At 38.9% G+C, this 25,876-nt stretch overlaps 1 protein-coding gene across 5 annotated transcripts in view; it reads right to left on the minus strand.

Moving 5' to 3' along the window:
- Positions 1-24,832, minus strand: part of CCDC149 (coiled-coil domain containing 149) — a 54,456-nt gene extending 29,624 nt beyond the window's left edge. The window contains exons 1-4 of one of the 5 annotated variants that reach the window (XM_030270858.4): positions 21,668-24,832; positions 13,336-13,497; positions 12,766-12,804; positions 1,950-2,057 (exon numbers count right to left, since the gene is read on the minus strand). In XM_030270858.4, the coding sequence (XP_030126718.4) occupies positions 1,950-2,057; positions 12,766-12,804; positions 13,336-13,497; positions 21,668-21,715 (357 nt within the window). In that variant the 5' untranslated portion in view covers positions 21,716-24,832. The remainder of the gene's footprint in view (positions 1-1,949; positions 2,058-12,765; positions 12,805-13,335; positions 13,498-21,667) is intronic. The other 4 variants (XM_030270857.4, XM_032748025.3, XM_012573573.5 and 1 more) reach the window with 4 other exon arrangements.
- Positions 24,833-25,876: the final 1,044 nt, after the last annotated feature.

The raw sequence follows: 25,876 nt of genomic DNA on the forward strand, positions 1-25,876 counted from the left end.
TTGCTGCAAAAGCAGCTGTTTGTTCATCTCTTGCCAGAAGTAAGGCTGACGTAGACCAGCTGGGCAGGATGCCCTCCCTCACTTTGGAAAAAGCACTGAGAAGAATGCAGGGGGAAAATGTAAGAACAAGCAAATTATGGTTTTTTTTGGTTTTGTATATACCATGCATTATCTGGACTACAGTGCCTCAGGTAGCCCAGCTGCCAGTACAGAACTGATGAGCAGAAGAGAATGGCTTTGTGAACAAGTCTAGAATTTTATCACTGAAGCTTGTAGGGAGAGAAATCTGACACAAGAGGAGAGTGTTAAATCCCTCAGAGAGATGGCAATGCTTTTTTAGGCATTTTGAAAACCAGCAACCTGACTCTAAAATAAGCTCTGTTTCTCATTTACTCAGAGAGTGAAGAATGTGTTCCAAAAATGAAAATCCTAGTCTAAATTAATCCGTGTCTGATGCAGCTCTTTCCTCCCACTCTGTATTTAGTGATGCACTATTTTGCACCTTTCAGAGAAAGGCACGCTGGGCAGAATAACTCCTTTTGTACTTTTCCACTCATTTTGAGGATCATGAATTTAAATTCAAGCTGAGAATACAGATGTCATGAAGATAACTACCTAATACCAGGTTAGCCCACAAAGGTAAACCTAAACAGTGCCATTTCAGACACAAAGAAGTAGGTTCTGTGTTATGAAGGTCATGTATTGTCATAAGGAACTACAATAGGTACATAACCTTGATATTTAAATGTGTTGTGGTTTTCCTACCTTTGTTTTCTGTTTGTACTTACAAATTCTTGCTATCTCTTCAGGACTGGCTTGGGAAAGGCTGTGTGGCATAATATTGGTACTGGAGAACTGAAAGGCACTGACTTCTGCACTGTAATACAGCTCAAGCAGTAACATGCAAATGAAAATAAACAGTGGGAAATCTGGTCTTTGAAGAGTTGAGTGAGTAATGCTGAATGCCACACATACTACAAATTCAGGTTTCACTTGAACCTTTCTCAGCTCTATGAACAACTTGAAGGGAGGTCTTTGTGACAACAGTGAAAAAACTTGCATTATCACAACATATTTATGTTTAAAAGAAAATAAATAAAATAAACTTAAATGGAAAAAGACAAACTCCATCTAAATAATTAAAAGCTGTGCCATTTTTATTCAAATTTTAAAATGCTATAATTTAAAAACTGTAGTTGAGGGAGGGAAGTTATCATTATTTGTTTCAATTTTTTACTTTGTTAACCACCTCAACTCTCCAATTCAACCTCTCAATAGTTTGATCTCTGAATGTACTTTTCCATAAAGCTCCAGCTGTGAATGTTACACACATTTGGCTTGAGTTTAAATATTTCAATTAATGGAGACAACAGGAGTTTGATTAATACCAAATGGCAGATTTTGAGTAATGTTCCATATAACTTGCTAAATTTAGCAATGAAATAAATTGATTATGTAAGGATAATGGGATGAGGGTTTAATAGAAAGCTCACTATACATGTTTCTGATCAACCACTCCATATTTTTTTAAGGGAAAAATTATGCTCTTCCGGCATCTACTAAAATTTTTCTGTTCAGTACAAAAACCTGGAAATTATCACACGTAGAACACATGCTTATCTGTACCTATCTGTAAGAGGAAAGACCAATAATAAAATATATGATTTTTTTTTTAAAAAAAGAAAGGAACATAAAAAGTCTGAGAGCATTAAAGCAAGGCTAAATACAAAATACACAGTTAAGGACAACAGAGAAAAAGCACCATACAAAAATAATAAGATGCACTTAATGGTATCCTTTATAGCTTCTGTAGTTTCACTGTTCTATGTACTTTTGTAATTAAAATATTCTAGAGTTCTGTAACCCATTATTTTGTTTTCCTAAGAAGTAAATGCAAAACTATAGCCCAGCTTACACATTCCATGCCATTTACTGGCAGTTTGTAATACCTTATTGTCCCCTTGTACTTCTCCCAGTCTCTGCTGAAGCTCTCCAATCTCTTCTCCAAGATGTTTATTTCGATCTTGAGCCTCACTCAGTAGTTGAGCAAGATTTGCCTAGAAAAGGAGTAAATATCAGTCAGAAGTCAGTGTCTGTGGAGAGAAGTGTAAGTAGTGCTTGAAAAGAAACCCTTGAATGTGCTTGAAATAAACCCTTATCTGCCAACAATCTTTATTTTTATTGTTGGTGGTACCTAGATTTCATGCTTCATTAGAGAGATAACAAGAAAAGTCACTTGGATTCCTTTATCTTTCTATATAGTAGAAAATACATACAGCACGAGTGCATATGGACTCCCAGAACAGCACACAAACCCCAAATGAGACAAAGTGAGAACATCTATGCTAGTTCCAGTATCGTGGCTGGTGGCAAGAATTAAATTCAGAATACTTTGACAATATTTATACAAAACTGCCAAAATAATAGTTTTAAACTTGCATATAATTAGACAAAAGGCACAGCTGAGAAAGAATTATGATACAATGAAAGTCCTTAATAGCATCTAGAGCAGATTTCCAGCCAATAAAGAGGCTGTCAGCCAAAGTCCCTGTCCCTGTATGGAGCTATACCATGGATATCTACTACTGCAAAACTTCAAATATGACCTGATTTTTGTTGTTAGGTATCACCTAGATTCTGGAAAAACAGTGGTGAAAGCTGGAGTTTAAAACCCAAGCACTCCACTCCCCACCCAATAGTTCAAGTTAAAAGCAGTCATTCACATTAACTTACTAAATTATCAGGCAAGCAGTCTGGTTTATGATCTTACAATTTAATTACATCAGTTTGATCACTAACCAAAAAGATAAGTGCAATCTGCTCTTTTCCCATATATGCTATCTGAAAATTAGCAAATACTACAGTTAAATTTATTCCATCTTTACCCTAAAAATGTCTCATGAATACACAAACATTGACTCAACACAGGAAAAACCTACCAATGACATCTTTTCTAAGAAAGTTAGAATCATAGTGGCTAAGGTGCAACCTTTCAAGACATTGCCTATGGACAGCTTGATGAAAAGAAATTTTAAAAGAATTTTTGGATCTTCTAAGCATGACTTATTTAAGCCTCGTGAGTCAGTATCTCTGAGCCATGCTTACACTACTCCCTGGATTAGAGGCCAATGCATTAACTGACTTTAATTCATCAAGTGACTGTTGCTAGTTCTCTCTTGGTATTTTAGGTTTAGATTCTCTGCCTGCTATGCTTCTCATTCAACTCCCCTATTTCTCTATTCTGACATCTCTCTTTTTCAATCTTTTATCCAGTGATTCTACTACCCCATGAGTCTAATAGGATGTTTTCATAAATTTTATCTTTACAATTCATACACTGTCAAATCAACAAGGTATCTAATAGCCATTACTGCAATCTTGCTCCTTGTTCACTAACAACTACTATTTCTACATGTCCTGCTTTACATTTAAGAGAACTATTAAGAGGAATGTATGAATGTGAATAGTAACATGAACATAGCAGGATTAGATTATTAAGATACTATCAAGTAGAACTTTTGTACATTACTATTGAAGAAGATAACTCCAAATTCCAATTGGTCTAAATTAGTAATAGCTTCAAACTTTCAAACATGAAAAATAACTCAAGAAACTGACAACATCCTACTTGATGAACAAGAAGCCTAAGTCACTGCTACAGCTTCTCTATTTCCGATGATTTGAGGCCAAAAGTTCAGAAGAAAGTCAGGTAAAAAGTACGAAAGTATTTTTTAAACTACTGGCAAACCTGAGGACTGCAATAAATAATTTGGGGGGGAAAGTGTAATAGCAAAAGAACCCTATAAATAGCCAATTTATAGCCAATACAGGACTAAAATTAGGCTGCTTCTAATTTTATTTTCAAGACAACAAACATTCAAGCAATGCGAAAGATCCCTCATGTATGCTTTGGTAGACTGATATTTTTCCTATCTCTTAAACAAACAGTATAATAGTCATTCACAAGACAAATGAATCAAGGAGCTTCAGTACATATTCAATCAATGGTTTAGAAAAGTACTTCTTAATGGACGTTGAAAAGAAAGAAAACAAAGGACCCACATTTGCAGGAAATTGTATTTAAATTGAAGTATCTATGGATACTGCTTAGATGCATTTTTAATTTTTTTTAAACAAAGTTGACTTTCAATAAAGCTTGCGCTAGTTAAAAGGAATATGATTTGCACAAACCTCTCTGAAACACCTCTATATATAAAGCTCCTTTTTATGATGAATTGGCAAAACTCTTAACACTGCAATAGCACATGTAATTTCAACACCTGGAAAGAACTCAATGTCACTAATCAGTGTTTACAACTGTAACACCAGGATTTCAGCAGTCTGTAGTTAAAACCTGGCTCACAGTAACGGCAGGAAAGGCATTACCATTCCTATACTAAATCTTCCTGCTCAGATTTATTTCCTCTAAAACCATTTCTCTGGGGTTGCAATTCTATGCTGAATTTTATTTGTCAGTCATATAAATGACTTAACATGACAAAAAGCTTTATACTCATGACAAAGGTGTTGGAAGAAACTTGAAACAAAGACTTTTAGACACCAAAATAAACCAGCTTTGCTTGACCATGCCAAGAGCATTTCAATGAGCTAAGTATAGATTTGCTTCTTCCTGCAAGCCTTGTATTGTACTTGTATTAAACTGAAACAACCAAGCTATGTCACAGAAGTAGTCTCAAGCAATTACTCATTTCCCTGGCTTAGAAGCTCCATACAATGTATAATTCAGACTGTTAGGAGTTTCAAAGGTTTTGGCAAGACCTCATTAAAGCTCTTGGTTAAATATGGATAGGTGGAGAAATATTTGATTTTCCAAAGTGCTCTATCAGGCTTAAAGACAGTCAGCCAAGAGGATATACTGATTGATACCTGGACTTGGTACCATTTCTTTGGCATATATAAGAAAACATACCATATGCTTGAAAGATGATAAAACTAACAATGGAGGAGTGCCTTAGTGAACCTGTAAGCACATATTTTTTGAGGTAAGGGGAGAAATCTATGCAAAGGCAATGGCAATTCATTTTTCCATTTGGCAACTTCTTTTCAATATTCATAGAACAAACACAGAATTCACTCAGAAATCCAAGATTAGTTACTTCAACAGACAATAAAGCTCGTATCATTTACCCATGCAACATAGAACTCCCTGTAAATTAGACAAATTCAGCTTCTCCAAAATCAATTTCTTTGAGAGTTTCTTTAGATTTTAGGTGAAGTCTTTAAAAGACTCCTGAAACTGTGAAAGACTTTACTTCTTTCACTCATACTACACAAAACTAACTGTAAAGTACTGATGAAGGGAGGTTTCCGAGCCATGAAAAAAGGAGGGAAAGATGTAGAGGTACCTTTCTGCTGCCTCATCTTGCCTTCCCTCTGCAACAACCCACAGCAGTGGAAACTGTTTCTCCTACTCTCTTCTCAATGCAGCTGTTTCTAATACAAAATAACAAGTATTGCTTCAGTGCTGTCTCTGCAGCTGGCCAGTATCAGACAAGCTTCCAGAGCTCTAGTCACATTCCATTTTTGGCAGGTTCTCTGGAGCCTCTATTTGTTTTAGATGCATCTGTTATGGGAAGCTTGCATGTATCACAGACTCAAAGAATAGCTGGAAGGGATTCATAAAGACCATCAAGTGCAACTGCCTCCGCCTCACAGGACTGCCCCAGAAGGAAGTCTCATACTTAAGTGTTGGCCAGATGCTGTCTGAACTCTGGCAGGCTGGGTGCTGCAGCCACTTCCCAGGGAAGCCTGTTCAAGTGTCCAACCACCTTCTCAGTGGACCATGATTTGAGCACTGTCTAAACTCCCACTGCAGAGCAACCACAGCCAAAAATCCCATCAGAAGCTAAGAAGAAAGGAGAAAAAGATGGCTCTGAGAGTGCCAAGTGAAGTGCATACTTTTATTACATAAAGGAGAAAAAGCACGATAGATCAGAACAGACCAGGGAGTCAAAGATGCAATGGGATGGATCAGAGACCTCCTCCTTCTCCACTTAGGCTTTGTTAAAATTTGCAAGAACATTTTTTTGGGACAAAAGGTGGAAAAGAACTTCACTTTAGCTACAGGTGAGCGTCAAAAATACTGACAAAAATATCCATAAATACTTATTGACATAAGCCAGTAAATGTCTGTCAGGCAGCAACAGATCTTTGCTCACTAGTGACCAATGGCCTGATGAGGAAAAACCAGTAACTCCAAATAGTCATCCCTGGCATTATGCACTCCACTGGAGTTTGGCTCCTTTAATCATTTTGCAAATCTAGCTACACATACACAGAGCGTTACTTTTCTTCATAGCACTTAAAAATTATGGATAATAACAGTCTTTAATACAGCTCGCAATTCTTTTGCACATAAATCTTACCCAACACTTTAAAAAAAGGGGAAAAAAAGTAACTTTTTGCCTTTAGGGTACTCCCTGAAAAAATAATATCGCAAGGGGGAAGAGGGGAAACTTCCAACACACCTTTACAGTTTAGAAGTATTTTTAAATATAAACATTCCTATATTGCAATTTACAGTCTTTTATGTTTGTTCAAGCCACACTTTCAAACAAAGAACACTGAATTATAGGTCTTACAGAAAAAGGTTTGATGAAACATTCAGCATACTTGACTGATCACAAACATAAGTGCAGTTTCTCCTCCAATGAATTAATTTGACTGCAATGGCTGAATTAATACAGAAAAACCTGTTTTACTTACCAACTACTACTGTTCACTCCAAGATACGGGAACTGATGACTGCCCTCATCACTAGCTTCCTTGCAATAAAATCCCAAAATTATTGTATTTTTCTCTTTAAGATGAAAAACTAGAGAAGACTTTTTAAATTACAGATCCTGGGTATACAAACAAAAATACACTTAATATGGGTTGCATTTTCACACTGAAAAACAACACCAAAAATCAAAGCTTTGTCAAGCAGTCACCTGACATAGAACAAGAGAAGAAAATCCTCTCCTAAATATTTCGAACTCCTGAAGATAACTTAAACTTTGAGATAATGCACAAAAATAATCAAAATCCCTTAAACATTTTGAGTGTTGTAATTAATTGACAGAATATTTATTGAGAGTACTCAGGTGCAGAGGTGTGCACAAGTGTCTCTCTATTCCATTAAGGTAAGACACATCCATCAGAGAAGTTGTTGTACACATCAGGCCTGAGGGACTATCATATCTATGAGAATGAGCATTTCTTCTCTCCTAGACTTCACTGGTGGACTTGGCAGCATTAGGTTAATGTTCGGACTCAATTATCTTAGAGATCTTCTGCAATCTAAATGATTCTATGATTGTGTTAGTGCAAAACCTATTTGTTGAAGAAACAATGGTGTCACTTCACAAAGCATGACTCCTAGTGTGGCTAACAAGTTCTAAGTTTTACATACTACCACCTGCTCTGACCAATGGAATAGAAGATTTCAGTGTCCAGAAACAAAAATCTCTCTACTGGCTATGTTCTTGGAGTCAGCACATTTTGAAATCCATGGGAATATTGCTTTCTATGTGTTGCAAGGACGAACAATGTCACTGTTTTCCAACTGCTACCTCATGCTATGGGAGTCAAACACATGCACCTACGAACCAAAGTGAAGTGCACTGGTCCACCTTCTGCACATGCATAATGTTTTTCATCTTCAAAGCCCTTGTAGAGAGGAGGAAATCACATTAATCTTCACAGCACCACTGTGAGATAAATACAAAATTATTCCTTACCCTGTAGTGTATTTTATCCACAGATTTTATCTCATAGGACACTGAATGCAGCTTTTGCACCTTAACACAAGGCTAGCAAAACTTAGTGAATTCATTAATTTACAAGAAATAGCCACAGTACTCATAATTTATGATCATGTCATGAACAGTCATAAGGTAATCCCTCAAGTTTGTTTCAGAAGTGAAGTGTGATAGCCAAGTACAGAGCTAGAAGCCGGAAGTGAAATGGATCCAAATGGATCCATTTGTGGTATGTCACAGCACAATCCTGTCTGGAACCTCTGGTCTTTCTGACGTTACGCCTGCCCAAAAAAGACATGTCCTCAGACATATTCATTAGCAGGTGACAAGCTGTCTGACCAACATCTCAGCAAGTGGGTACCATGCTACTGTGATACCAGTGGCCCTTGAAGCAGTCAGAATCTTGGTTTGAATGAATCACCTTGGGATATCTACAGATAACTGTAACAGCATTAAGGGCCGTGACCTTCAGGTTCTCTGGTGGGCCTTTTTGGCTGGTAGGAAGATCAACCATCAAGCTGTGTTCTGTACTAGGAATACATCATTATTCCATTATGGGACTCAGTACTGGGAGCCTCAAAGACGCTTCTATGACCATGGGATCCTCTCTAAGGCTCAACAGCTGCCTGGGAGACTCAGGATCCACATGAGGCAAAAGTATCTTCGGCAGTAGGCTGGAGAACTTCAAAAGGAGAGCTTTACTCTTGAAATTATGTGAGAGGGAATAAGGAAGCTTAGGATAGGGAGTCCAGGGATGATGGGAAGAAAAAGGACCTAGCAATCCACAAAGCAACTGAGCTGAAGTGTAATTCCTTTGACCACAGGCATGTACAGAAGGAGATTACCATAGAAGAGCCTTGTAGGAAAGCTCTAAGCCTGTACCACAGAACCAGCACACTCAGATGCTTCTCCAAGGTCTCTTAACACATGTAGCAGGAGGAATAAACAGAAGGAGTTTGAAGACTGTGTGCAGTTACAGGGTTACAAACTCTGGGATCATGGAGAATAGGTGGGATAGCTCATACAGCTGGAGCGCAGTGATGAAGGGATATGGGCTCCTTAGAAAGGACAGCAAGAAGGTGAGGAAGGTTCTTGCCCCCTCAACCTTTTTTCTGTGAGAGCACTCAAACACTTGAACAGGCTGCCCAGAGAGGTTGTGGAGTCACACAGAATCAACACCATACTGAAAATGGGCAGCCTGCTCTAGGTGGCTGTGTTTGAGCAGGAAGATTGGACTAGTTGACCTCAAGAGCTGTCTTCCCACCTCAACTCTTCTGTGATCTTGTGGTGTTCAGTTCCATTTAATTTGATTCCGTATACATTTAAAATACAAATCTAAGACCTCCCAAGTGACATATGCATTGCAGCTGTATTCTTGACACACAGCCCCACTGTAAACCCACTATCTCCAACTGAGTGGTCTCACTGAGTTCAAATTAAGGAAAACATATTTAGGACTGTGGCCCAACATGGCTTTTTCCTAACCATGCATTTTACTTCATTGTTGTTCATTCAAAGGATCTCATTTGTATTAAAAGAGCATCCATTTCATACAGAAGGTCAAAGGATTCACCGATCTGTTATTTTAATGGCAAAGCTTCTCCCAAACTGAAGCTCTACTGAAAATTTAAGCAATGTAGATGAAAATAACAGGCAGTATATATTAAGCTAGAAATCCAGTCTATGTTTTTTCTTTAAGTTTCCCAGTGCAGCAACACTCGCCAACAGATACCTAGTAAACTTCCATTAAAATGTCCTGTATCACAGTTAATGCATATAAATATGTATCACAGCAGAACTGTAGAATAGTAGAATTTCTATTTATATAGGATGCTCAGCAGAGGCTACGAATACAGAGAAATATTTTAACATGTCTTTCAAAAAGGGGAGCGTCTGTAGTTTACCATTGTGCTGGTTTCAGTGGGGTAGAGTTAATTTTCTACACAGTGGCTGATATGGGGCTATGCTTTAGATTTGAGCTGAACACAGGGCTGATAATATAGAGATGTTTTTGTTCTTGCTGAGCAGAATTTACACAGAGCCAGGGCCTTTTCTACTTTTTGTACTGCCGTGCTGGCAAAGAAGTTGGGGGTGCATGGGAGGCTGGGAGGAGACACAGCCAGACAGGTGACCCAAACTGACCAAGGATATTCTAGACCATGTGACATCATGCTCAGTATATAAAGTGGGGAGAAGAAAGAGGAAAGGGGGGGCGGTATTTGGAGTGATGGAATTTGTCTTCCCAAGTCACCATTATGCTTGAAAGGGCCCTGCTCTCCCCGGGGGTGGGTGAACACTACACCTGCCCATAGAAGTCGTGAATTAATTCCTTGATTTCTTCTGCTTTGCTTCCGTGAGCCACTTTTACTTTTCCTATAAAACTATCTTTATCTCAACCCACAAATTCTGTAGCTTTTGCCCTTCTGATTCTCTCTCTGATCACCCTGGTGAGGCAGTGAGTGAGGGGCTGCATTGGCTTTTGCTGCTGGCTGATATTAAACAAACATGTCTGAATGAATTTTAACATAAAACACGCTCTTCCTAATTCCTATTGTCCTGAAACATTTTGCCCCTCCATTACTTATCCAAGAATTACTCTACACCTGAGTCTATAAGACATTATAAATCTACCTTCAACCACATAGGCATGAAGAGTCAGGAAAGCACTGACAGCTCACAAGCTGTGAACACTAATGGTGAAACATCTATAGCAGAAATAGAAACTTCCGTGGCACCGTTTCTCGTTTTCTGCTTCTGCTGGTTGGCAGAAGGCAATACACACTGCATTCTTTGGATAGATTCATCATAGTATCATAGAATTGTTTCGTTTGGAAAAGATCTGAGATGTAAATGCAGCTTTGAGAGAGAACACATTACAGAGCACTGCATGTGAAAATACCTTTAAGTAACAATTTTACAAAACCAGATTTTGAGTTAGCTGCTTGCTGACAGAAAATGCCTGGTTACATGGTATTACCATAAAAATTATGAAAATTTTGTGCTGAAAAACAGGATGAGAAGGCATGGTGGAAAACAAGACATTTTAAGCAGGCACCAAACATAATTGATTATACAGGGGAAAAATGAAGACAAGAAGGAGAAGACAGTAGCAATTCCAACCCACCTATTACATTTAAGGTTCTAGACTGGAATTTCAATAATAAGCAGTAATTTCTCAGTTGTGGCAAAGCAATGCAACAGATAGCAAACTGTTATGCATATCGTGTTTTCATCTTATTTCTGACCATGAAAACAGTATGCACTTTTGTGTTGTGTAGAATTCATTGGAAGATCAGGGTCTCCTTTCATGAAGTGACTGAGGTCACAAACTTCTCCCAGCACACATCTAGGATTCCAGGAAAAAAGGGAATGGAAGAAGCACAAAGGGGAGAGAGAACTTCACTCTTTCTTAGGTTAGAAAATGCTAAGAAATGTAGATATGGTAATAATGGAAAAATATTCATAACTTTATTTTATTATTCTCTGATGCATTTCTCAAAGCAAAACTATACTCTTCTTCAGAAAGGTTGCACTAACTACTCTAGGTTATCCACCTCATAGGCTACAGACACATTTCTCAGGAAAATAAAAACTCAAGAAGAACACTAACAATCTACTACTGTACAACCTAACATATATATTGTTCTAGGGGGGAACCTATCAATGACCCCATTTTCTTTCTTTCACTGTTACTTAGCATTAATACATAACTTCCTCGGGGAAAAAAAAAAAAATTACTCCAAGGTAGATTATTAAAGGTTTTCGAAGCACTTGCCCTGGTAAGACAAATTGCTAAAACTTCATGTAATCACATCTTCTGAATTTAGACTGAATTTGGCTAGTATTTTAGAAACAACTGTGAGTTTTATTTGTTTTGAAAGATTAAAGACTGATTAGAAGAGCTATGGGATGGCAAATCTCCCTTCCAACTCTGATCCTACAGATCATGCTCTGTAATGATCCATAGGGTGCTTTGGTTTTTTTCTTTCAACTGGATATTCCTCAGCAACACTCCGAATGCACAAACTTGTATCTGGTCATAAAGTTTTATTAGAATTCTGTTGAAATAACAGAACTGCAAATAAATTATGCTAAATAATGAGGAAGTGAAATGATTCTACACTGAGCCACTGACTTCTTGGCAGCTATTTGTTTAAGTGCCTGAAGGAGTGATTATATTGCCTCTGGAAGTTTAGTTTAAAGCAACCAAAACCCTAAGCCTTAAAATTTTAAGCAAATAGCAAAAATTACATGCAAACTCTCAGGGAAAGGGTGATGAGTAAAAATTCTGATCCATTAACAGAATGTAAACCATGTTTTAAACATAGTTAAAAGACTTCCAAAACTAGCAATTACAGCAACAAGTTTGTTCTTTTAGGTTGTCCTCATCTCCCTGCTCCACACATTGAGTTTTGGGTGCCATATTTCTCTTAAAATTAAGATAATTTTAAGATGTGACAGCCAACATTCTACAACAGGGACACACTGTGGATATCCAGGAACAAAAATGCATGCGAGCAGGCAAAAAGTTTTTCAGGGAAACCATAAAATACAATTCACATTGTTTTTACCATTTATAACTCATAGAGTCAAGTGGCCTGGGAGAATACTTAATGGAAAACAGCCCTCACAACAATAAATTAACAATTATGAAAAGCAGACAATGCATTCCCAGCTTACTTTTAAGTATGAGAAGTCCTGTCACAAATCCATTTTAGGACTCAATATGGAAGAATGAACAAAAAGGAGAATAATGTCAAGTCTCTGTACACTGACCAATTTCAGTCTCAGGTGAACATAAAAGCAATAGCCATATATTCTATAGTCCAGGTATTTCACAGTGAGATGTGTAGACAAAAGCAGAATTTCACAATTTAAAGACTGAGCTTTTTAACATTCAGAAATGCTTGCATTTTTACCAGATCTCTTAATTAATATTTTTATTCTTTTGCAAAGTACTTTTGTAACAGATAAGTAACATGAGTTGAAAAAAAATTCCTACCTGTTTCCTCTTTTCAGGTGGAAGTGATGGATCACCATCCTACAAATAAACAGATATATTTTATTGGCAGTTTATTTATGAAACCAGAAACTATATTGATTCTGTGAATCTAATTGTAGAACATCTATTTTAACTAAAATGTTATCAATTTTTTTAAATACTGCTGATTAATACCAGTAATACTAACTTTAACATAAAATAATGTCTAAACTTGAAGATTTGTTTATATTTCTAGAACAGTAGTTCATTACAAACTTCTGTTGCATTAATTTTCATACTGGTACATTAAGTTACTGTGGAATGCTAATACCACAGTCAGTTTTTAAATGGAATTATCACTGAAACTAATTTCCTCAGAGCATGCACTGCATTTCTGTGTCCTATATAACAAGCACTGCCTCATCACTGCAGAACAAATGAGTAATAATATGATCAGGACTGTGCAACTGCAGGAGTACTGCAAACAAGTACCTAAACATTTTTACAGTAGCCACTATGGACTTCTTTCAAATTTTTTTTGAGGTTCACCTTTGTCCCCCAGTTATACAGTCTTCATAAAGAACAACCTACAATCAGCTCCCGATACTTCTTTTTCAGAGACTGGTGTCGTTCCCGCAGCTGGTTGGCCATAAGTTTGTACTGGTCTCTTTCTTGCTGACAGGTGTCCAGCTCTTTGGAAAGGATGAGCAATGCCTCCTTTTTACTTTCAAGTTTCCTTTTGCACACCAGATACTGCAGAAGAGAAAAAACCCATACATGTAACAAGCCATTTCTACCCAAGCCAGTACTGAATACAAGAGGCTCAAGCTCCTCTGTGAAAAGTTAGAAGACTGCACAATATCAAAGTCTGCCACAAGTTGTCTTAACTTATTAATGACAATTACGGGGAAGATATCTCATACAGAAAGCTTGAAATCCATGGCTACATGTTCACCTGACCACTGTGACTTAGAAAAATTTACCAATTTGAGTTTCTCATTCTTTTCTTTATATGCAACAGCATGAGGAACCTTGCTATTTGCCCAGCAGCACTGACAAGGCTGCTAGAAGGAAGAAGCATTAGCAAAATCCCTTTTCTACATGTGTTCACAATATCCAGCTCCCAGGTAGCAACCAATCGTTCCTGCTCCACTTCCCACTGCCGTCCTTCTCCCCACTACCAGCAATGAACTCTGGGCTCAGCTCCCAGCTGGGCACTGAAGTGGGACTATGTTACAGCAGAAGGGGCTGCAGGAATGATAACCAAAATTTACCCTGACTATGAAACAATTACAGTGTGATGTCCTAACGCCACACATAAAAGAAACTTAATTATGCTGCGATACTACAGGCATATGCTCATTTGAGGCAAAAAAATGGGAAATAATGCTGGAATGCTACACAACCCGAAAAGGGAGGGGTGATCCTCCCTCTGATCCCCTGCAGAGATGATCCTTCCTCTGCAGCCATCACTTCTCATGCGAAGTTGTCATCACTAAGCAAATCAGAACTTGCAAATCTTAGCTGTTCTGCATTAGTCTGATCTGCTTCATTGCCTTTCCACATTGAAAGAAGAGTAACATGTATGTTATCCTCAATGTTACCTACCAGAGCTTCCACATAACTTTTACTTAACAGGATATTTGATCAGCAGATTCTTATTACCCATCACTTGACACTGCTCATGCTAAAGTATGTATTTCTATTTCTGATGTTACTGACATATGATGTGGCTCTAAAGACTTTCTGAATGTGATCTGAAAGAGATCAAATACCATAGCAGTCATGAAAACAATTTACAGTTTCATTATATTCTCTGACAAGAACACTTTGTCATTATGGGCTCTTGCATAAAGCAACAACATCAGCACTTCCATACTGTTCAAATCAGTGCTGTTCTTTGGGACAAAAATCATTCTTTGTATGTACTACTTGCTTGGAATTAACTTTGTTAACCTCAATTTGAAGTCAATGAGAAAGGAAAAAGTGAGTTTGGTATATTAGTACAGACAACCTTTTCCAAAAATGGTAAATGCTTAGTTGCAAAAAAAGTGGGGAGGAAATGAGTAAAGCAGTTCCAAGAAGGATTTGAACTCTCAAAAAGGACACTTCCACCTTGGATTAATTTTACTTCTGGAAATACTGAAGTTGAAATCCTGCCATAAATTTTCTGGATTATGATGCCTTGGCATCAACAAAGGCAAGTATACCTATGTACTTATGTCCTTACTGATACCTTACACAAATGTCAAATTCCCTGATAAAGAACTGAAAGGTATGAGAAGCTAAACTTGAACATTGTCAGTAAGTGATTATAGTAAACTGCTTCAAACTTGATAAAGTAATTCCTTCCCTTATAGTGAAATATTTGTCAATCTTTCTTCTTTTTCCCCCGTTTCATCCCCTGACTAAGTAATTCTAAAGCAAGCCTTTGTTAAATTGTTTTTAAGTATTAACAGTCTGATAGAGTAGTTGCAAATAAAAATGAGTAAAAGCAAACCTCACAGTCACTTAAAAAAACCCCAACCCAACAGCCTAATCAAGTAGCCTGTCCTGTTCCTTTACCAGGAAGAATCCCGTGAAGAATGAAGCTGGCCCATCCAGCCAACACCTGTGTGGAATGGAGCACTCTATACCACGCACACAATGTGAGTGGAAAGAAGCCAAGCATCTTACCTTATACACCCACAGTACTGCAGGTGCCTGCAAGTGCTGCTGGATGGAGCCATGTTTGAGACTCAGGAGTGAACCAGAGCATGTGGATTAGGCTGTAAAACCCAGTACTTACCCAGCAGGAAATACAGACCTAGCAGCAAACAAATCTTGATTCTGCCATGAGTCACAGCCCTCTACAAAGGACACACTCAGAGCATACAAGAAGGCTTCACCTTTTACAGCAGCACAGGCAGGGGCTGGGGAATTCTCCACTACCCACTAGCCTGAGGATAATAAACCATAAACAGATTGTGGGGACAGTAATATTCAGAGTCTGAATGAAAAGGAATAAAGATGGCCTCCTTGTTTAAAATCTGTTTTAACTAGATTAACTAAATATTGATGATATTGGCATATCTCCTCAATGTACTGTTTGGATTTTACTACAAAAATTACCACATAAAAGACTTTTTGAAGTAATTTTTGCCTTTTACACATATTTACTTTCCCAAATAAATAGAATGAAACCAGTAATAACATAATAATTTGTTTCCATGGGCTTATGGTACAAGAAACAATAAAGCCAAAGCATTTCTGTAGAATCTGATTATTCAACAGGGCTGTGTTTGCAGTAGCCATTACCATTACTGAAGAAAAACCAAATTTCACAAAGATGGACCTCAAAGAGTTTATTAAATATATTTGTTTCTGAATGTCAAAAAACAATGTAATGCAAAGCAATAATGGCCATTAAATGACCTAACAGTTGTATACCAGAAATGGGTTCTAGCCAGGGAAATAACAGAGTCCCATCAGCAATTTCCCTTATATAGACAAATAAGTGCAACAAAATTGGTATGCTGTCAAAAAGAACATAGGAGTGTGACAAGTTGTTTTGGAGCAATGAAAGCAATAAGGCAAATTTTCTCAAACAGTCTGAAAAAAAGCATTCATTAGATGCTTCTGGCATTCACTCATACAGGGACTTCTTCCCCTGCAACTGAAGGAAAGCCCACATCTCAGGTGTTGTTTATCAGTGAGACAAACAAGTGAATTCTATTATGCACTACAGTTACTGTGAAATATTCATATTATCTTTTGTTTATTTTTAATTATTGGTACAAAATAATCTATACATTCAAAAAAACAAATGAGAACCAGCTGCTATACATTTAATCTAAAAGTTACTATGTACAACTTTTCATATCTGTCTAGTGGCTTTTATCTACCAATGTGCTGTTATCTGCAATAAAGTAAATTATAATTGCTACAAGGAAGAACATAATAATTAAAGGAATATATATGACACCCTACATTACTGCCTGAACTGTTTTACAGCCAGATGACTACTTTAGTGAAATTGAGTAAAAAGAGACTGACATTACAGGAGAGTGTAACTGCTCCAAGGTGACCCTCTACATCGAACACTTACTATTTGTCCATCGCTATTTTTAGTCACAAATCTGGGTAGATCTCATTAATGACGCTGTAGACATGGTCTAATAATCTGATGAAGCTGGGACACAGTCAAGGTTTTAGACTTTCTTTTTCTAAACCAACAAACACACTGAATTCCTATCAGATTTTTTTTATTTTTAATTTGTACAAATTACTGGCCTATATTTTGGTATTTAAAGACAATTAATATCATGGAAAACATCTAATTTTCTGAGAGTAGAAGCAGAAATACTATCTCCAGTCTGTACTTTAGAATCACTGTGGATCATATTCTGTTTTCTCTTGACACTTGAGGGCCTTGTGTCTTCAAATACTGATGGCTACTACATTACATTGGGCCTTGAAACCTGTCACCTACCATGCTCTCTGGGAAACCTTGAAGTCTACTCACCATCCAACTGCTACCAAACTGCCTTAAGTTTTAGCAAATTTCTCCAGACTGTAGTCTTGGAGACAATTCTGTTGTAGAAACTGAAGGGTCCCCAAATGCACTGCAATCTCACTGGGATGTTTGTAGGCTGTGTTTCTATAATGTTGCCCCCCTTGACTTCAGATTCAACTGTTAACTTATCTGAAAGAGTCAAGCACTCAGACCTAGAAAATACACCATTACTGCCCATTTGCTTGCCATATCACTTCCTGATGTGATTTATCTCTGATAAAACCTGAAATAGTGCAGTGACCTTGGTTTTATCCCACCATATCAACTCTGCTTTTCCTGCTGCCCAGCTCTTGCTCCACTGGCTGCCTCCCAGCAGCTGAAAAGCAGGCTGGTATCATCCACTGATGATAGAAGTGATATAAGCAGCTCCTCAGAACACCATATCTTGTCTTTATGACAATACTACACCACACCATCTTCACCAGCCATTTAGGAATACCACAATTTAGTAGTTAATACTACTGTGTGATGTGGCCCAGCCCTCAGAAGTTTTGTATGCTGTGCATTAGATAACATTATTAAGTTTTCTGTTTGTTTCACAACATCCCTGCAGAGCTCTTACTCCAATCTGAAATATGGAAACATGAAAAGCAAACACTTGTTTGGCTGCCCAAAAGTCCAGCATGCAGATCTTCATAGAACTCTCCCACAGCTCCAGAAAATTTTGCAGTAAATCACAATACCATCTCTTTAAATATTTTCATTTTATTTTCCAAATGTCAAAGTCATTACAATGCCAACCCAACCAACCAGAGACCTCAGAGCATCCGCTCCACTTTGTTCTTCCCTACAGCCCCTGCATTTGTGCACATTAAGAAAAGCTGTTAAACTAGTGGCTCCAAAGCCTGTTGGTCCCCTCACAGAGGTTTGGCAAATTACATTTCACGCTTTGTTTGAGAAATAAAGATTAAAGAGATAATACAAACATGAAAATCTCACCAGTTTTCCTTCCTCTTCTCTCTTGCCCACATAAAAAATTGTGCAACCAATGGAAAAGTGTGCTCTGCCAATTACAAGTAGGCTATCTCTTCAGAACTCATGTCTGGAAATCATGTTAAAATCTAGCTATTTCAACTAGAACTACTGCTCAACAGTTTGGTAAGTCCAAAATTACTAGGCAAGGGAGCTCAAGAGACAAGTGTATCACCTCCCTCTGTGCTGCTGAAGACCATTCACAGTCAATAACCAAGAAAGAGCCTCTTGTGAATGAAAAATTAAACAGAAATTACAACTGTTCAAACTAGCTGTAGGAGGCACAGTCACAAATGAGTAGCTGTAAACAGCATACACTAAACATTCTAATGTGTGAGAGATGACAAACAAAAGAAAAGCATTTTGACATTGGATTCAATTCTAGAGGCTGGCAAATCTGAGGGACTTTGAAGATCATCTAGTTTCAAGTATGCTGCCATGGGCAGGGACACCTTCAACTAGATCAGGTTGCTCAGACTCCCATCCAAACTGGCCTTGAACAACTCCAGGGATGGGGATGAAGAATGGAATGTACTCTTGGGATAGTAATTTGAGATTTATGAAGATCACTGGTTTATGGAGGAATTGGGCCACCAGCAAGAAAGTTCTTGCTGCAGCTCAGTCTCTTGTGTCAAACCAGCAGTTACTGACCAGGTCTTCATCCTACAACTTTACACCAACTTTTAAATACTCTAAACATGGATCACTGAGTGACAGAAACGTCAGATGAAAACCAAGAGTCCAAGCAGAAAAATAACATGGTAACTCAACAGAGTAATTAATCTTTCATATATGTATGTGTATCTATATATATCTCCATACATCCATCACCAATACATTAACTTAGCTAAAGAACAGGTAAAATGTGGATTCTTGCTCCCGAAGTGAGTTTTTCTGCATCCAGTTTGTGAGATTATCAATGGAAATAATGATTCTTTTATGCTCCTTCAATGTTTGCTAAGTTGGCTTTGTCCCAGTATTCCTACCTACGTCACCCTATTCAGTTAGTTTAAAGAATGCTCAAGGTACATGTGGTGCTAAGATTGCTCAGAGTACCAGGTGCACACTAGGCCTGATATATGTGTGGCTGTAAAGTAAGTGGAAAAATACATAAATATAGAGGCAAAAGAACAAGCAAGAAGTTAGTGGTGAGCATAATAAAAACAGAGAAAGATATGTGAAAGGGTACAGAGCAAAAGGCACTCAAATTGAACCAAAGTCAAATGGAAAGAGAAGAGTACATATAGAAAAAGACTGAAACAGACAAAAAAATTTCTTTTTTTCTAATGAAAAATGAAAAGGCAACATACATAAATAAATGCTGTGTGTACAAGTGTTTGTGCATAAAAACCAAACATACATCCTTACCACTTTTCTTAACACCTGTAGCACCATAGTTTTAAACTCTCACCTTTCAAACCCGGAAGATTTGGCTTATGCAAATGAAAACATACGTGACCACAGGTCTGAACTTATCAGTTTCTGGTCGTTTATGCCAAGATTTTTAACCCCATCTTATGTTTTAACTGTCTACCACCTGCAATGGGACAGTGTTTGTTTAGAGCTACCACGTCTTTTCTTGCCTGTGTTACCTTGTATTTTGAAAGCATTTCAAGATTTTTATGAAATGCACAGGGGAAAAAAATTACCCACCAGACACTGAAGCTAGGAGGCCTTGAGAAAATCTGTACCACTGAGGGATATGGCAAATTCATAAAACTTATTACAAGTTACTTCAGACGTCTGAGCCACTTTCTCACAGACCCATTAGGATGTTGGAGTTAATGGGTAAAACACATGGAGTGAAGTACAACAGCCAAAGGAAGAGGAAGACAAAAGAGGAAAACCTGCATCTTGACAGCACATACTACAGACTTCATCCAGAACAGGCTGTAAGCCTGCTGTGGAAATAGAGAGAAGGAAGGAAAGTGGAATATAAGTCACTATGCCTCTAACTTTCCTGAAAAAAATAAATTACATGTATGTTTAAGTATCTACAAGAATGTAGCTTAGCACAGCCATTAAACTTTACTATAATCAAGAAGCCCCTAAACTGAAGTAGGTGTTCAATTTTAGGATACAGTTTTTAGGCTTTACTATATTAAAAGTAAAAAAGTTCCAAAGTAATTCTAAATTACATTTTAAAGCAAGGAACAGCAACATTTCCTCTAAACACACCTCGTGATTTGCCTCCCATCTGAAATCACCTCCATCCCAAATAAAACTCCATTTGATAAATGAGATGTCAGATTCAACACTGCACAACTAAGATGCTACTGAAAGTGTACTTTTCACTTTCTCTTGGATCATTTTGTGTCTTTGGAAGTACTGTATTCACAGTCTCCAATTCTGGAAGTACTGTACTAGCACAGATCTGGGCACATACAAACTCCCACTAAAATCACCAAGAACTGTGACAGGTTCAACACCCTAAACTCAAATATCTTTTTGATAGGTCAGGGCTTTAGGCCTTACACTCAACTGACATAATGGAGGCAAAGCCCTCCTGAAAACACGGAAATCACCAGTGTGGATCATACTGTAGGACAGTATCCAGGCCAATGCCATTTGCACGAAAGTTTTATCTGCTAGCTGTAAGCATAAAATTACTATTTTTACAGTAATGCAATGTAAAAATAAGCATGCCAGCCTCCTTCATGAGTTTGATGAATAAACCGATTTGTCTTTAATAATACTCCTTTAAACGATACTGACCTAAAGTTGGTTTGAGTTTGCTACCTTACCCTACGTGAAAACGTGTACCTGTAAACGCTGTGGATGTTTTAATGGGGATGCAGTGGGCAATAAAGTTTCTATTCATGTAACTGTAAAATCCTCCACCTGCTGAGGCTCATGGGCACGCTGCTATTACATTCTTTTTTCCTATAGTACAAATGTCACCATGGGTCTCAAAACCCGTAAATACGTGGTTCAAGTGAAGCAAGAACACAAGGCACACGGCATAGGGGCAGCCCGGTCAGCCAGGCCGGTGCCGTAGCCGGGCTGGGCTGCGCTGCTCCTCCGGGCCCGAGGCCTCGGCCATCCCCGCAGCTCAGGGAATCCTCGTCGGCTTCAAACCAGCCGCAGCAGCGCCGGGAAGCCGCTCTCCGCAGCCCCGGGCCGGTAAACACCCGGAGAGGCTCACAGCCCTTCCCGGGTCCCCCGCAGCAGCAGGGCCGCGGCGGCAGCCCGAGCAGGCAGGGCCAGCGCAGCCGCAGCCGTGCCCGGCTGGCTCGGCGCCCCCGCCCGCCGCTGCAGCCGCCGCTGCCCGCTCGGCCGCGGGCCCGGTGCCCTGCCGGAGGCCGTGCCCCTCTCCCGGCGTGTCCTCGAGGCGCGGGGAGCAGCCGGGCCCGCCTGCCGCTCTCCCTCGCTGCCCGCGGCCCCCCGCCGCCTCACCTCGCTCAGCAGCCCCTGCCAGTCGCTCTCGCTGCGGTGGGAGCCCATGGCTCCGGCGGGCCGCGGCGCCAGTGAGCGGCTCCTCCCGGCCCGGCCTTCGCCGAGCAAGCCGCGGGAGAGGCGGGGACTGCGGCCACCTCTGCCCTGCCCTCCGAGCTGCCGGCGGGCCGGGCCGCGGGGCAGAGCGGCGGGGCCCGGGCGGCACCTGCCGAGGGCCGTGCGGGAGCGCCTGGGGTGCGTGTCCCGGAGAAGGGTCCTCCTCTCCTTACGTGCGCCTCCCGCTAACAGCTCGGCGCTGCTGCCATCCCCGGCCCTGGACAGCCTGACTTCGGTGAGGACTGGTCCGAGAGCGGCGTCAGGGAGGCTTTAGTATTATATATATGTGTAACAAAATTATGTACACGCTTGTGTTGGGTATGTATTGTTAACCACAGCGGGAGGACAAAGCAACTACTTTCTCAAAACATGATAGTGGAACACTGCCCACTTTGGGCACAGATCTCCGTTGTTGCTCAGTTCACGGAGATGTAAATACCCTGACCCAGGACTCGATCTGGCTTCTTTATTTCCCGGCTAGCACAGACGCTTCTCCATCAGCACTGAAACCCAAGCACGGCACCCACACCGCGCCCCTCACCCTTCCTGATGTCTGCTCCAGGCATGCCCTCCGCATCTCCCGTGGGTGCAACATCCCCATGGACCAGGTCTGCCCTGAGGCACACCGTGTGCGATCTTTATTGCACTCCTAACACGGCGAGTACTCCCAGGACTTATATTTTCCAGGCAGAGTCCAAGCTTAATTGCATGGAATAAGCAGTTTAACCCACAAGTACTCTTTGTTTTAAATAACACCACAAACAGCACAAGACAACATGATAAAATATGCATTTTATTTGTACTTTACCACAATTTACCCATTGTTAAGATTTGTTTGTGGTTTGGTGTCTAGGCACAATGTCTTTCTGTTCTCTAAAATGGCTTAGAGAGCCCCATTTGACAACTTCACATTCCTTGGCCTTGCCACTGAGAACATTTCTGTTCCAGGTGCTTAATTAATGGCTTATATAGAAAGAAATACAGGCCATATCTAAACTCAACAGGAACTCTCTTTGAATGGAAGATTATAAATTTTAATAAATGCCTGTGGTTATCTTCATATTAAAAAAGAAGAAAAAAAAAAGTCCAGGAGAGCAGCTAGTTTTGGTATGGAACTTTAGCTGGATAGTTATAAAGTTCATACATTTCACCTGCAAATTATTAACTTAAGATATTTTCTCCAAATTATGAACCATATTCTCCTATATTAGCTGTTCCTCATCTCTAGGCATTCTGTAACTTTAATGCTGTAGAGGGTACATTTGTCTTTGCTATTTGTCCATATTTTTCTGTGGTTTACGTTGTCATGTGTGTGATATATTCCAATCCTTTATCTCCTTGCAGGCTTCTCAGCAAACTGTTTCTGAAAAAAACACCTTATTTGCACAGGCAAGTAGCAAATAATGAAAATTAAATTAACAAGAACTATAATTTAAACCACTGCTTAAATGAATTGTTAATTATATTAGAAACGCAAACATTTTCTTGGTGTTGTGAATAGTTAGTTATACAACTGCTAGTGCAGATGATCCAAACAGAATCTTTTTCCTAGTTCTGGTTCTCATTTACAGAATTTCTCTCCTTTGTTTTCTTGGTTGTGTAGCATGCTGGGCTCAGAATACTCTTACAGAAAGAGCACTGCTTTAAGACAGATAACCCTTCAAAAACCCTCATTTTTGAGGAATGTCACTCATTTTAATCCCAAATATGCTCACACTACTCACAAACATAAGGTTTTAATTTTTATTGATGATAAGTATTCAAATGAGAAGTAAATATTCAAGAAAGGTTATTAAAACAAAAGGAACTCTCAATGTTTTCAGCTCTTAGGATTTTATCAAAGGGCTGATTAGAGCTGGTGTTTTTCAGAAAGCCCAAGCTCTTGCATAAGAATAACCACTTTCTTTTGAAGTAAAAGTAAGATTCAATGGAATAAATTAAAAATAAGCTGAAATGTACCTTGAGTACATTTGATAGGATCAGAAAGAAAATAAAAGGACCCAAATATGTATTTTTTCGTAGTCACTTTCAGTTTCTGGTACCAAAACTTTTGTCAGTTTCTTTCACTTTTCTGTTCCTCTCTGCCTTACTTACCCGTGGTTACTGCAAAACTGCAATGTAACAGTCCCAGTTGGAAGCAGGCTATTTTTCCAGCCTCTAGGCAGGAACAGATTGAGATATGGGTCCTGTCGTAACTCAGGAAACCAAGTTGAGGAGATGACAGAAAATAAATACTACCACCCTAGTTTATAAATAGGAAACTGAAGAGAGTAGTGATTGCCTTGCCCAAGAAAACTGAAGTTTCAAACAAAACCAGGAAGCAAAATTGCAGGTTTCAGGAGTACTAATCTGCTGTTTTAATTGTAAAACTAACAGGCTGTCTTGGATTTTTTCTTGCCTGCTGCAGTAACTGCTTTTGCACCATGGCCTTGCCGATATTAGAAGAACAAGTGAACGCCTGAGACAAAAAATCATCTCTCAACCTTCCTCTTCAGCTACCATCCCGTTGTCTTTGTCTCTAGATCTGTTATCTTCTCTGCTTTCTTCCTCTATACATTCACTAGATATACTTATCTGCTTCTAGTGTTTCATCTTCCTCTCTGCAGTTCTGCTTTGTGATCAATCTTTCCCTTAGTATCTTGATTTCATCTGTCTTTTCACCAGATTACCCTCCACTTCTCTAAGCATTTTCTACATTTCATTAAGGAAGCTCCAAACTTTCTGAAAAACTTTTTTTTGGCCTGGACAAATTACACATTCAGAATCAGATCTAAGCTACTGTGTCTCATTGATGCAAGTACTCAGGTAAACATATGTAAGAGATTTAAACAACAGTTTTCATTTGTAGGAGATTTAATCAACATTTCTAAAACACATCTTTCATAAATCAGCATATTTGTCATAAATTAAGAAAGAAAATAGCCTGGATTTGTATCCATAGGTAAGCAAATCAAAGGGATTGCTTCGAATTTTGCTGCCTCTTTTTGTCAGCATTTGTCTGCTGCACTAATATCATCATTACATCTATGTCCAGCTATAAGGAAATATATGAGAAAAAAACCAGTGTAAATCCTTAAGGTCTGGACAGGCTACATAATTTAAATGTAATGAAAACATGTAGTGTTTATTTCCTGAAGGATGATTCGATCTGACTCTCCATGGATGTTTCAGGGTTTCATTTAATCAGGGTTTAAATACCTCTGAATGAGAATATAATCTATCAAAGATAAAACATTCATTTTAGTACTCTTGGTAATTTATATTGGCATTATTCTATTTCATGTTCTTGCTAATCTGATGATAACCACATGCTCAAAACTTCATGCACACATTTTGGAGGAAGTATACTGTGTTGGAGTTATCATTACATTTAGGTTTTGTCTGTTCCCGTATTTGTTTTCTTTCCTTTACTTTTGCCTTTCCTTTTTTAGGGGCTGCTTTTTGTCCATTTATATTCCAGCTGCACCTTCTCAATTTTGTCAGGTTCATTGCTGGTTTCACTATCCTGTATCAGCTCTTCTACTTCACCATGCATGATACGTCAGCAGGACAATATGATCTGCAGATCAGAAGCAGTTTAGCAGTTATTAATTTGTGTTGAATCCTTTTGGGGCCAGTCAAGTCCGTGAAGGACACATCTTAGACAAACAACAAAGATCACTAAAATGATGGTGTTTCTCTTTTCCTTTTCAGTGGTTTCAAACCTTCAATATATTTCTTTCCTTTGTGAATTAGATGCTTCCTGCAGCATTAAAATTTGAGGCAGTCTTTATTTTCTTATTGTTTTTTGCTTTTTTAAAGCTATTTTATGACTGTTAGCTGGAGCAACTGAATACTGGAATGCAGAGTAGAGTATCTCTCTCTTCTAGAGAGAGAATGGAAGAAAGAGAATTTTGGTGAAGAGACTGGAACAGACTGTGATCTGCACAAACCAACTCTAGGATGAAACTTGGTGTTGAGGTCTGGCCAAAGAAGGGGGGAATACAAGGCAAAGCAAGGAGTTAAGAGCAGGGAGTGCAGGTAGTGGGCAGGATACTCATGAAAAGAATTGAGGGGAAAGTTGTAAGATGGTGGGGCAGAGGAGAGACTGCAAGTTTGGAAACAAAATTATTT

Source organism: Taeniopygia guttata, chromosome 4 (genome assembly GCF_048771995.1).
Source record: "Taeniopygia guttata chromosome 4, bTaeGut7.mat, whole genome shotgun sequence".
Taxonomy (NCBI): domain Eukaryota; kingdom Metazoa; phylum Chordata; class Aves; order Passeriformes; family Estrildidae; genus Taeniopygia; species Taeniopygia guttata.